Source organism: Diospyros lotus, chromosome 15 (genome assembly GCF_014633365.1).
Source record: "Diospyros lotus cultivar Yz01 chromosome 15, ASM1463336v1, whole genome shotgun sequence".
Classification (NCBI taxonomy): Eukaryota; Viridiplantae; Streptophyta; class Magnoliopsida; order Ericales; family Ebenaceae; genus Diospyros; species Diospyros lotus.
Genome location: NC_068352.1, coordinates 2,383,714 through 2,396,908, shown reverse-complemented (window position 1 = coordinate 2,396,908; position 13,195 = coordinate 2,383,714). Strand labels below are relative to the sequence as shown.

Here is a 13,195-nt window from a genome sequence, read left to right as displayed (position 1 = left end):
TAAAAAAAAGTATTTATGTGGCACTATCTAAAATTACAAGAATACCTCTATACACTGATGGCCTCGCTCGCCACATGAATTACCCAAGAGGCTGACACGTGGCAAGTCAACAATCTTGTGCGGAGTTTGAAAGATCCGGGCCGGTCCTCATCAGGTATAAAAAGTTTCACAGCTCTCACATTTATTATAACTTGCATTTATTTTACTGATTTGAGTGTCGGAGTCCACTCCGGGGGACCCTAGCCCCGCCATTCCGTTGTCTTGCAGGCTCTATCACCGAGATCCGACATCGCCAAGTCTGAGGTTCGATTCTCGAGATCCATTCGCAGAAGTGGCACGTGGTGGTCGGTCCCAAAAACCATCATCAAGTATGATTTTAATATTGATTTTAATAATATCATTCAAGTTTTCATATTATTATTATTATTATTATTATTTATTTAATTTTTAGTCTAAAATAAAGATCGAACCGGGCTAGATTGAAACTAATTTTTTAATCTCGAATCAAATCAGATTTTTTTAGTCCATTCCGACCAGTGTCCCTACTCAAAATTAGGTAAATCAATTGAGAAGAGTCGAATCTGGACATGGAGAGATAAGGTTTTCACTTTTAGCTGCGGCAACGCCCTGCAACGAACATTTCGGCTGTCGAATGGTGAATCTTGTCGTCTTTGTATGGCTCGCAGGCTGTGAAAGCGAAGCCCAAGTGGCCCACTCAGATGAAGCGACGGCCAGCGCAGGCCGCCTGCCCCTCTTGCTTTTCGCCCCAAAGTGGCCAACCTCGGACGGCCGCCAATTATTTTGCCTCACCAATGCAGCCTCGCTATAATTTTTTATTTACAGTGTCGATTTAGTATTTTCAAAATATTTTTTATTTTAAAATATTTGAGGTCATTTTATAATATTAAAAAAATATTAAAAATATGTTTCTATTTCATGACTATCTTAAAAATAGAAGTAATTTGTATTTATATTTACTTAAATATTCAAAAAGACTACTATATTTTTTGATTTGTGAGCTTCCATTTTTTATGTTTTTAAAAATATATTAATTTTTTATTTTTATTTCCATACAGTGCTCAAAGTGATGAACTAACTTAAAGAAAGGGAGAAAGAGAGGGAAGACCACGCAGGCGCTTTAATGGCGTTGCTTGCTGGTCACACATCCACTCCTGACAAAGGCAAAGCATTGCACCGCCGTTGAAGTAAAGATAAAGAAGATTGAGGAGCCAACCCAAACCCAAATCTATAACTTTTTGGTCCACTTTTGGGCGGTTGTGTTTACTCTATCTCAAACCTCCCCGCGCCCACCTTATTATTATTGGACACTGTTATTTCGACGCTCGGTCATCATATTTTTAATGATACTTATACATTAATATATATATATATGTATTTTATATTACTATGATACTAAATACAACACGAAAACGTTTTGGAGACGTTATTTTGGTGTATCTAAAATGTTTCCGTTTCTAAAACTTCAAAAATAGTTAAAAATATATATTTGATCTATTTTTGTAAATTTAAAAATATTTTGATATCGTTTCATAATATTAAAAAAATATCGAAAATGTAGTGTTGTTATCAAAATACAATAATTTTTTTATTTATTTATTTTGTGAGAAAATATCCGGTGCGTGGTTGATCACAGAAGTCTCATTCATGTCTTATCACGAATGTGTTGTGTCTTGGTGATTGAGAGGGTCTGATAAACGGTTGGGTCAGATGATCACGTGGGTCTGGATGATCACATGGGTCTCAATGATCTGGTGGCCCTTGGTGACCGAGTGGCTCTAATGAATGAGTGGCCCTTGATAAACGAGTGGCCCTTGATGATCGAGTGGCTTTTGATGACTGAGTGGCCTGCAAAACGAGAACACCTTTAGGGGCACAGGTGGGGGTCTTCGCGCAAACCCGCCGATACCTAAGTTAGTTCTCGAGAGCAAAAGTGTGAAATCGTATTGAAAATACTCAAAAGTGCGTACCTTGTGTCGGAGGCGTGGCCTAGTATTTATAGAGGAGGGAGATGGAAGGCGCGCAACAATCACGGCAAGAGTGTTGCGGCCCATTCCATAGATTTCGCGACCCATCCGAGAGTCTCAAAGTCCATCTGTAGAAGCGCAAATGATACCCACTCGGTCATGACCGAGTAGGTTCTCTCCTCTTTTCATGACCCACTCGATCATGACCGAGTGGGTCTTTTCCCACTTGGCCTCGATGCCTTTTTTTTCCTTGCTCTTGGTTCGATCTTGAGTGGTTCTCATACCTCAACTTCAAGCCATATTTCCACTTTAATGTAACACATATCTCTCAAAATTCAAAACATAAAAGTTGTAAATAATTCTCTTAAATTTGCCATAGGACTTTGAATCACCTCAATCGAAACTTGGACGAGAGAGTTATGTCCGAAAAATCAAAATAATATCACACCCACTCGGTCATGATCGAGTGAGTCTTCCCTACTTGGTCCCAGCTGATTTCAGCCTTGATGCGATCAGGATCTCTCAAAATTCAAAACACAAAAGTTGTGGATAATTATCTTGACTTTCTATAAGATTTTAAATCACCTCAATCGGAATCCGAACGAGAGAGTTATGCCCAAAAAACTAAAGTAGTATCACACCCACTTGGTCATGATCGAGTGGGTCCTCCCTACTCAGTCTCAGTTCAACATCTTGCTCATTTGGCTTGTTTCTTTAATCTCCTGTAACCCGTTGGCCCTTTTGACTTCATGTTCATGTCTTACGACTCTTTTAAGTCCCCGTGACTCTCCAAATTTGCAGGGCATATCACGTAAAAATATATTTTCGTTCACAAAAAAATTAGAAATGGAAAATATTTGGTCTCTAAGTCAAAATTTTTTATTTTTTTTCAAAATTTATTTGAATATATTATGAAATTTTATGTATATTTTAAATTAAATAACTATTTTTCAAAATGTTCTTAATTAAAAATTATATTTTAAAAAAATTATCATTTCCTCGATGAATAAGATCCCCATTTATATTTTTATGCAACCTATAGAACAGGACAACGTACAAATATCACTAAGAACATGACAACTAAATATCTAGATGAGTTTTTATTTTCTACCTTTGCTTTTGGAGCGGTGGCCGTTATTTCTTGCTTCCATTATTATTATTATTATTATTATGTCAGCCCACATTATTACTTTTTCCCCAAACATTTGTTGGGTGGCACAAGGCGGCCCGTATTTATGTGGCAATGTATCTCTGGCTAGCGCTCGTTTCAGATGTAACATTTAATAAAATTTTGATTGATACTTATGGCAGTCTTAAAGCTGCGAATGTAACACATTTTTTTTTTTTATCTACATGGTGATATCTACGCAATTAATAATTTCGTTTAAGATTTAAAATTTACGCCTTGAAACATGAACAAAAGGATACAAGTACTTTTAATTTTTATAATCTCGTCTTTAAACATAATAATAAATTTATTAATTAAAAATATCACTATCAAGTTATTTGAACTCTGCCAATAAAAAACGATTAAAGGGTATAAGGAAGTTTCTGCACAAATACTTCGATACTTAAGTCAAATATTGAAGATTTAAAAGTTGTATTGAAACCAATATTAAAGAGGTATCTCTTTTGAAATAAGGGTTCATGTATTTATAAAAGAGCTTTAAACTTTTTGAGATTTATTATAATTAATATTTTTACTGATAATGTTTATTTTGACATTTTAAAATTTATTAAAATTAAGATTTTTATGAGTAATATTTATTCTTTTCATAGAGCTCTCAAAAGAATTTTTTAGACGTCGAAGTTATCTTGTTTGTAATTTGTTTGGAATCTCTCCTTCTCCACGCTAATTAAAAGGGATTTCAGGTGGCAACTTGCAATCTTTGGGAGACAGAAATAGTGTCATGGTATAGGTCTCCAAATTTTCGCCAAATTTTCGCCCACCGGCCAATCTCCAAGAGACCATAGATCTCCTAGTTTTCGATCACCAGGAGACCATGCAAATAGAGTCTTTTAATATTGTCTATCATGGATCTCCAAACAAAAATCTCAGAGATAATTTGATTTATAGTCATTGGCCTTGTTTGTTGCAACTTAAAAGCTGCAACTTCTATCTTCTAGCTTCAAAAAAGTTGGGATGTAGTGTTTGTTTTAATTTATAGAATTCTAACTTATAGCTTCTACTAACTTTTAGAAGGGGTATAAGCTGGCTTTTTCAAAGTTGGAATACCCCAGCTTTTACAACTTCTGCTTAAATAATTACATTTTTATGATAATTTTGCCCTTATTTTTAGCAAAGAATTACTCTCTTGTTTACGTAATCATGGGTTTTTCTTTTTCACTGCCATCTCCATTTTCAAATCTCTTCCTCTCTCTCGTCATATTCCTCTCTCTATATTTTAATTAATTTTTTTATGACACTTGAAACTTATATATATACACTAATTAATTTTTAAATTATCATTCTATAACTACTAAAGGTATTATGGACAATTATACAAAAATAAGTTATTTTACAGGTTATGTTATCAAATACCATAACTATTTAACTACAACTTCTAAGAAGGTGCAGCAAATAAGTTCACAACTTATTCTAAATTTTAGAAACTATAATTTAAGAAATTATAAGTTATAATTTTTTTAATTAAGCTGCAACAAACGGGCCAATTACGTCATACCACCAAGAGTCCCTCAAAAAATGTACCTTTCTGAACACAAGGGAGTTTCTCAGACTCCATAGGGTTTCCCAAAGACTATTCCATCATAAAGGTCTCTCAATGCTCATTCTTTGAACTTCTTCCTCTTGAGCTTATCTTAAACTTGAGTCCACTTTCTTATACACATTAATTGTAAATATGATATAGTTATCATCAATTAATACAAATTCTATAGAAAGAAATAAAATATAGTAAGTATACATTAATTAAAAATACTATAAATTTATTTAACTTCAATTATTATGATTAAAACAATAAATAGTATTACCTACGTGTTAGTATAAGCTTTATAGGCTGAGTTATCTTAGAATCTTGGAAAGGGGACTTTAGCAGCTTTTAGAGAGGCGTGCGTTGGAGGCATGACGTTTTGTTCCGTCCACATACACAGACTACCTCTTCCTTCACCTCCAAGTCCTCTCTAATTCTAATTTCCTTTTTATTAAGGAATCTGTAACAATCCTCCTTAAAGTATATTTAATATATTTATTTTTAATATTTTAATAATTAATAAAAATATATAAATACTAAAAATCAAATACATTAAATGTACTTTAACAGAAAAACCCTTTTTATCTATGATTTTATAAACACAATTTATATACAATTAGGGATGAGTATTTAATCAGTTTGATAATTAAATCGAGTCAAAATTGTATAAAATATTAAACCAAACCTACTGAACAAACTAAAAAATATTAAATTAACATATAATTATTTGAATTAAAAAGAAATATTTGTGAAATGGAGAAATTAACCAATTATTTATGAAATTTTCTAGTTTTGAATTTGTAACCAAATAATTAAACTGTTTTCTGTAAGCCAAATATATATTATTTGATAAAAAAATATTCTTAAAGTTTAGCCTATTTATAGAAAAGTCACTAACTATAAAAACCCACCAATTAGTTAAAGTGTTATAATTTGGTTATTTCAGTTATTTTAACTAATATAATTAGAGTAACCCTAATTATTGTTCTTAAAATAATAATTAAAAATAAGATATAATGAATACATATTATTTAAAAATATGATATATTTATTGTTGTTTAATCATTATTTTAAAGGCAATTATTAAGTTGTAGTAAATACACAATATTTTTAAAATAAAATATATTTATTATATCTTACTTTTAATTTTAAACTAATTTTATTAATTCAATAAAATATTACAAATATATTTTATTTAAAAATAATATATATTGGTACACTTTAAGCATTGGGACGCAAACATTACACTATAATTAAATAATTGTTCTCCATCAATTTGGGTTATATGCAACCTAATTGATTATTTTGGTTAGGGGTGTACAAATATTTGGTCCGTTTAGTTTAGTTTAGTTTAGTTTAGTTTTACTTCTTAGTTCAGTTTAATCAATTCATGAATTTCGATATATCCAATAAATCGATAATCAAAAAAATAGAATTCAAATCATATAAATCAAACCAAATCTATTAAATTGAAGAAATGCAAGAAAATTTAAGTAATCGATAAAAAATACATAAAATTAAAGAAAATGACATTATTTTATAAATATCAAAATAATATCATTTTAAAATTCGATCAATTCAATTCTTCTAATTAAAAAATCGAATCAAAAACTAAATTTTTGAGAAAAATTAACCGAACCGAACCAATACAAGGAAAAAATCAAACAAAATCAACAAGTTCAATTAGTTATGGTAAACCGACCTTTTACTCTTCCTTAATTTTAGTGAGTATTTTAAAGTTGACAACACAATTTTTAATTTTGGGCAATCAAATTTAACATAATTCTTAAAGAAATTATTTTAATAAATGATTTTTTAAAGGATGGTACTAATAAAAATCTTCCCTGACAAGGTATACATTTTTTTAATATTAGAAGGATTATATTTTTTATATTTGTATATTTTTATTAATTATTTAAATTATTAGAATCTTTGATTTTTTTTAATAAATTCGTACTTGTAGAAAGAAAAATTTTCAGTTATTTATGATTTGGGTATTGCACACGGCGATTGGCAACGGCCAGGGAGGCGTACAAGGCTACGCAGCAGTAGCAGCATCTAACAGTGGCGTGTGGCGAAAGCAAAACGCGCCGCAAAAACAAGCTCTGGCAAAAAAGGGGAGAAAAGAGAACGCTTACGGGAAAGAGGCAGCATCATCATACTGATCACGTGCCTCGATTACGTCCGTCTTCCGTCCCCGTTGATATCGGAGAGTCGGCACGTGCTTCCCAGTTGTCTTTTTATTTTTTATTTTTTTTCTAAGCAGTTGGCTTTCAATTCAATTCAAGGCTAATCCACCGCCGCCCATGGTCGGCCGAAGCTGTCACAACCCACCCCCACCACCCCCCGCCCCGCCCCCCCCCCCAACTTTTGCCACGTGTTTCTCTCCCAACTGAAGCTACCGTCAATTCTTGGGACACCATATTCATAAAGAAGTCAATTATGTGTATATATATATATGTATATATATATATGTATATGTATTTTTGTATATTTTCATATACATTTTTTTTAAACTAAGAATTTCATTAAAAATAACTAAAAAAGCATTTTAAATTAAGACATATTCCAACTAACCAAATTAAAAAATCTAAATTATTAATAAAATGGCCTTTTGAATTTATTCAAAAAAAAAATTTCTTAATTGAAATTCCAAAACTCATTAATTTTACAAAATTAGGTGAAACCAAAACTCTAACTCACTGTCAATAAAACTTAAAAAGGAGCGTGAAAACTTGTGGGTAGAGGTTAGACTTTGTAAGTGTAATATTTTTTAATTAATTAATGGTAATTGAAGTCTAATTAGAAAAAGGGGCAGGCCGGGGTGATTGGTTAGAAACAAGAAAGATTCTTTGTATTCTAACCAAAAGCATTAGGACGATACAGGCAAGAGGCAACGGCGCAGCTCAAACCCATCATATAAATACCCAATCGAATTCTTCATTCACTCCCAAACCAAGTTCCTCTATGGCCTGGATACGAGGACCCGCCATCGGCCGGGGAGCATCCGCCATCGTGTCTCTCGCCACCGCCGCAGACTCTGGCCGCCTCTTCGCCGTCAAGTCTGCCGACCTCCACCACTCCTCCTCCTTACAGAAAGAACAACTCCTTCTCTCCCGGCTGAACTCCCCCTTCATAGTCCAGTACTTGGGTTTCGAAATCACGCGAGAAAGCACCTCCAATTTGTACAATTTGTTCGTCGAATACGTCGCCGGCGGCACCCTCTCCGACGAGATTGACCGGAGGGGAGGCTCGCTCGCCGAGCCTGCCATCCGAACCTACGCGCGTCAGATCCTGCGAGGCTTGGAGTACCTTCACTCGAACGGCTTGGCGCATTGCGACATCAAGGCGGAGAACATTTTGGTCAGCGAAGAGGGCGCCAAGATCACCGACTTGGGCTGCGCTCGGCGGGTGGAAAATGGAGACGTGTCGACGTCAGCGTTTTCGGGCACTCCGGCGTTCATGGCGCCGGAAGTTGCGCGCGGTGAGGAGCAAGGGTTCGCCGCCGACGTCTGGGCTCTGGGCTGCACCATGGTCGAGATGGCCACCGGGTCGGGCCCCTGGCCCCGGGCGGCCGAACCCGTCTCGGTTCTGTACCGGATCGCGTTCTCCCCCGACTCGCCGGAGTGCCCAGTCTGGTTTTCCGACGAGGCCAAGGATTTTCTGAGCAAGTGTTTGGAACGAGATTCGAAGCAGAGGTGGACGGCCAAGCAGCTTCTTCAACACCCATTTCTCGACTATATGAAATCGAATTCTCCAGAAACAGATGAATTCACTCGGAATTCTCCGACGAGTGTGTTGGATCAAGCCTTTTGGGATTCAATGGAGGTGCCGGAAGCTCGCCGGAGCACTATCCAATTCGTCTCTTCTCCAAATTCTCCGCCGGAGAGGCTCAGACGTTTGATCGGGGATGCTTCAGAATCAGATCCAAATTTTCCCAACTGGAATTCGGACGAAGATTGGATCACAGTAAGAAGCAAGAACACCGAGGAAACTTCATCACTTTCCCAGGAAAATTCCGGTGGCAACCCAGAAAATGAAGCTTCCACTTCGGGTGATCCATCAACAGATTACTCTGTTCGCACGATTTCGGAAAGCGAATCGCTTTCTGTGTCGATAGATTCTGTGATGAAATGTGGAAATGTCAAAGATCTCGAATTAATTGAACAACAACTTTTGTTCCAATTGATTGTATCATTGATCACTATCAGTAGATTTCTCGCTTTGCAGAGAAAGCTAAGGAAAGTTTTGTTCTTGTTCAGTTTGAGTTTCTCATTCATTCCCGTTCAGAAATGGCAGTGTTTTGATGATATTTTCAGATCATGCTTCGCCCCAAATTAATATTTTTGAAACATTAATCAGACCAGTTGATGGGTTCTTTCTGATCAGAAGGAACAAGAACAAATCTAGTCCATAATTCGATAGATTTTCTTGTTTCCAGCTCTGTTCTCATTACTTGCATTTTCTCCCGCTTTTACCTCCCCCACCAAGGCAAGTAAGACCTTTTCGGCCTTTGATTGAGCTCATGAATTTTGCTTTAGTTTGAAAATTTTCCAAGTAATGAGTTGGCAAGAGCATTAGATTCATGTAAATCACAGGTGAATTCAGTCATTTTTAAAGAGATTCCTTGTAATTTTAATTTATTTTTTAAATAAAAAAATCATTAATTAAAAGGCCGCTGAAGTATCTATAACTATTTGTTAGAACATATTTCGATCATCACAACGAAAACAAATTCCGTAAAGAGAAAACTAACAAGGAACAAACTCCCTCTTCAAACAAAACAAAAAAAACAAACTACATATAATAATAAATGAGAAAACTTTAATTTGATATTTTAGGTCTTATGATTTATTAAAATTACATCATTTTGGCATCTAAATCCCCTTTGACATCTCATTTGTTTCACAATAACCCACTTTAAAACTCATTTTGTGTTATTGTGTTATGTTACGATTTGATTTTTGCGTTATGTTATGAAAGCAATATTAATAAAAAGTAATGTTTGATAATCGAGTATAGTGTCCTATTTTTTAATGCTAAAAATATGAAACATGTGTTTTGATAACATTTTCTTGTTGTGATATAGACATACAAAATAACAAATTATGATATGATCTTTAAAATTGACGAGTCCTAGCAAAAATATGGAGACGTGTTATTACTTAATAAAGTAACTTAATTTGTTTTTTTTTTTAGAGCACAATAACACTTTATCAAATGTTTTTTATTTTAAATATTGTATTTAAGAAAAATAATACCTAGCACACCCTTATTAAATTATTTGTTCTTTTTATTTATGCAATAATGTAGTGAGTAATGATTGGGTCATTTGCGGCAACTGGAGACATTGATTTGCTTGAAACACACCGGCACCCAATGTCAACTGGGACTTCGTCATTGTTTATACAATTCAACTTGAATTAGTCTATATAACTTAGATGCATTAATCTAATTGAGTTCAATATCTATAGATTTTAAAAAAACATGAACTAAAATAGAAGTAAATTATAATAAAAAAATTGAACAAAATCGAGCTAATACCACATAGTTCACGAATATTTAGACTAAAAAACCCAGTTTAGTTCAAGACCGAGAAGCACAATTTAAATAAAGACCAAATAAATACAAAAGTACATATAACATCGTATATAATATGTTAATTAGATTGGTCTGATCCTAACTTTGTGTAAACTAATTAAACAACCCTCTCAAAGTCCACCATATGACATGAAGTGAGAGAGAGGAAGAGGTAGAAATGCAGCCTATTGTGGCTTGGAGGGCCATGGGTTTGAATTAAAAGTGGTGGAGTCAAGTCAACCATACCAAATCAACCATTCATTGTGGGTTTGACTTTTTTGTGTGAACATGAGCGACTTTCAAGAGTGGAATCAATGGATGACTCCTCAAAAGCTTGTCCCTCTTCTCTTTTTATAAATGGAAGGGGGCAAAGTCAAACCCCCCCTTTCCCATCTTAAACTCCATTCATAGCAATTTGCTTTGGTCAAACCCCACTTCCACTTCACACCGTCGCTTCCTGTGCCCCATACATAGCAGCATTGGGCAGTGTAACCCCCTCTTCTATGAATTTCTCAACCCAATTTTGAATATAAAATCTCCCCAAAAAGTGATACTTTAGATATTTAATTTTAACATTTGAAGTGACGTTCTTGATGGTATTTATATACGATATCAATATAATATTTTTATTTTTTTGTTTTAATTAGCATTTTATTATAAAAAAGACCATCTCACTAAGGTTACAAATAAAATTGGTTTAATTTAATGGTGTTTTGACCCTATGAATGAAGAGTTTAACGAGATAGAGACATATGATGTACAAATTTTATTCAGACATTAATTACTTTACTAAAATTATATATGGAAATGAGTAAGGACACCCTCCCACCCTTCCAAGAACAACATGGGGGGCATTTAATTTGCTTTTCTAGAAGAAGAATGATGAAGTGTAGTGTGACCTCACAAATGAGAGTCAAAATGGCAAAAGCTACTAGGGTTTAGGTTTAGTGCTGGTTGATGTCAACCCTAGCTCTTGCTTACATATGCACATATAATATATATGTATGTGTAAGAAAGAGGTGTAAATTTAATTTACACGTAGGAGTTCCGTAGATGTGCAAATTAAATAATTACATTTAAATTTTTTTATGAAGATTCAACATTTCCTTGTTTCTGATATTGATTTTAATACAGTTTTCATTTCTTTTGGTGTCTAATTTAAACATCAGAATGTCTGCGCGAGAATTTCTTTGCGCCTTCTAATTATTATTTTTTTAATAAATTCAAGCGACTTGACGACCACATTTTTAATTAAGTAAATTTATTATTATATCTCGACAATAATTATAATAAATATATTTATTCTAGCACAAACTAATAAAAAAGGTTTAAACCCAAAAGCAAAATATAATAAATACATAGTCTAAAAGTAAATATATTTAATACTTCTTAACCATTACTTTTAGAACAATAATGAGCATTGCCCATATAATATAAGGTTCTATTAAGATACATTTAATACATTATCTTTAAGATCCCACCGCTCTTATTAATGAATAATAAATATATTATATTTTAAAATATTATATTAATAACTAAAAATAGAATACATTAAACTTAGTTATCTAAACAAGTGCTAAAGACAATCTTTACCAAGACGTATAGCATATAAAAATGGGCATGATGCTGGCTGGATCCAGTTCAGCTTCATTCAAGCAGCAGGCCGCCAATCAAATTCACAATTTAAGGCACATAGGTCCTCTCTTTTTGGCCATTATTATATTAGGTGGCTTGCTGTGACCTATGGATGCTTGTGGCATATCATATAGATGCAGGCCTATTAATAAACTCTGTATCCAAGAGGCTATCTTTAATTGCTCTATATATTCTTTGAGTTTCCTGTTAAATAATTTATTTTATTTTATTTTTAAAAACTAACTTGGTCACTGTATTTAAAAAAACACAAACTTCAACTATATGAGATTTTTCAAATATGAATCTAGCATTCGATTTGTGCATTTTCTATAGTAGTGTTTGTTAAAACAAAAAAAATAATATTATATTAAGATAATATTAAAATATTTTTCAGATCAAGGTATAAAAAGGTCAAAATAAAATTGGGAAGCATTACAAATTTTTTATTAAACTATTTGTTAAATTTTTTAGAATACACTGAAAAACATATGCATCATTTTTTTCTTATATATAATGATCAAGATAAATTTATCTAAAGGTGGAGAGATAAATTGATCTAAAAAAACCTAGATAAAAAATCACGTGACTTCTTTTTTAAGAGTCACTAGATAAATTTAACAAATACAATATAAAATACTTTTATTTTGAATATTTTTTATATCCTATTTTTTTTGTTTATATTTTAGTTAACAAACACTACCTATATATGGTTGTTTTGATTAGAAATGGTGTTAATATTGCTCATAAAATTAAAACATCTATCATAGTAGTTAATATGACCCCAAATCTAAAATTATATCATAGTAGTTAATATGACCCCAAATCTAAAATTAAAACATCTATCATAGTAGTTAATATGACCCCAAATCTAAAAGTGCAATAATTTATTTGGCTTATTTTAGAAGACAGATGATTTGTTGCCCCTGTCGGGCAACATTTATGTTGCTCGACTTGGGCTATCAAGGGGAGAGTGGGCCCCAGCCCCCCACCCCCCATGGGGCCCACTCCTCATATCTGAAATTGTCTGTATCGGGCAATTGATATGTTGCTCAATGGGGGTAACATAACAATTTTGACTTTTAGAATATAAGGGTATGTTTGATAGCAAGGAAAATGTCACATCCAAGGAATTGAATTCCATCTTTAGTATTTAACACACTATATTTTTCATGAAATTGAATTCCATGATACAATCATTAAAGCATATTTTTGCCTCTTTTTCATGAAAAATTTCATCTAGGGGGAGATGATTTTTGTTTTTCATGCAAATTGGAAAATATTTTC

The 13,195-nt window shown here is 33.3% G+C and overlaps 1 protein-coding gene across 1 annotated transcript; it reads left to right on the top strand.

Annotated features, from left to right (window-relative positions):
• Positions 1-7,561: 7,561 nt before the first annotated feature.
• LOC127792229 (mitogen-activated protein kinase kinase kinase 18-like) lies at positions 7,562-9,257 on the top strand. The gene has a single exon (XM_052322672.1). It carries the CDS (start codon positions 7,664-7,666, stop codon positions 9,035-9,037), a length of 1,374 nt encoding a protein of 457 aa, XP_052178632.1. The 5' UTR covers positions 7,562-7,663; the 3' UTR covers positions 9,038-9,257.
• Positions 9,258-13,195: the final 3,938 nt, after the last annotated feature.

Coding starts and splice junctions, on each gene's coding strand:
- LOC127792229 (XM_052322672.1), top strand. CDS start 7,664: ATGGCCTGGATACGAGGACCCGCCATCGGCCGGGGAGCATCCGCCATC.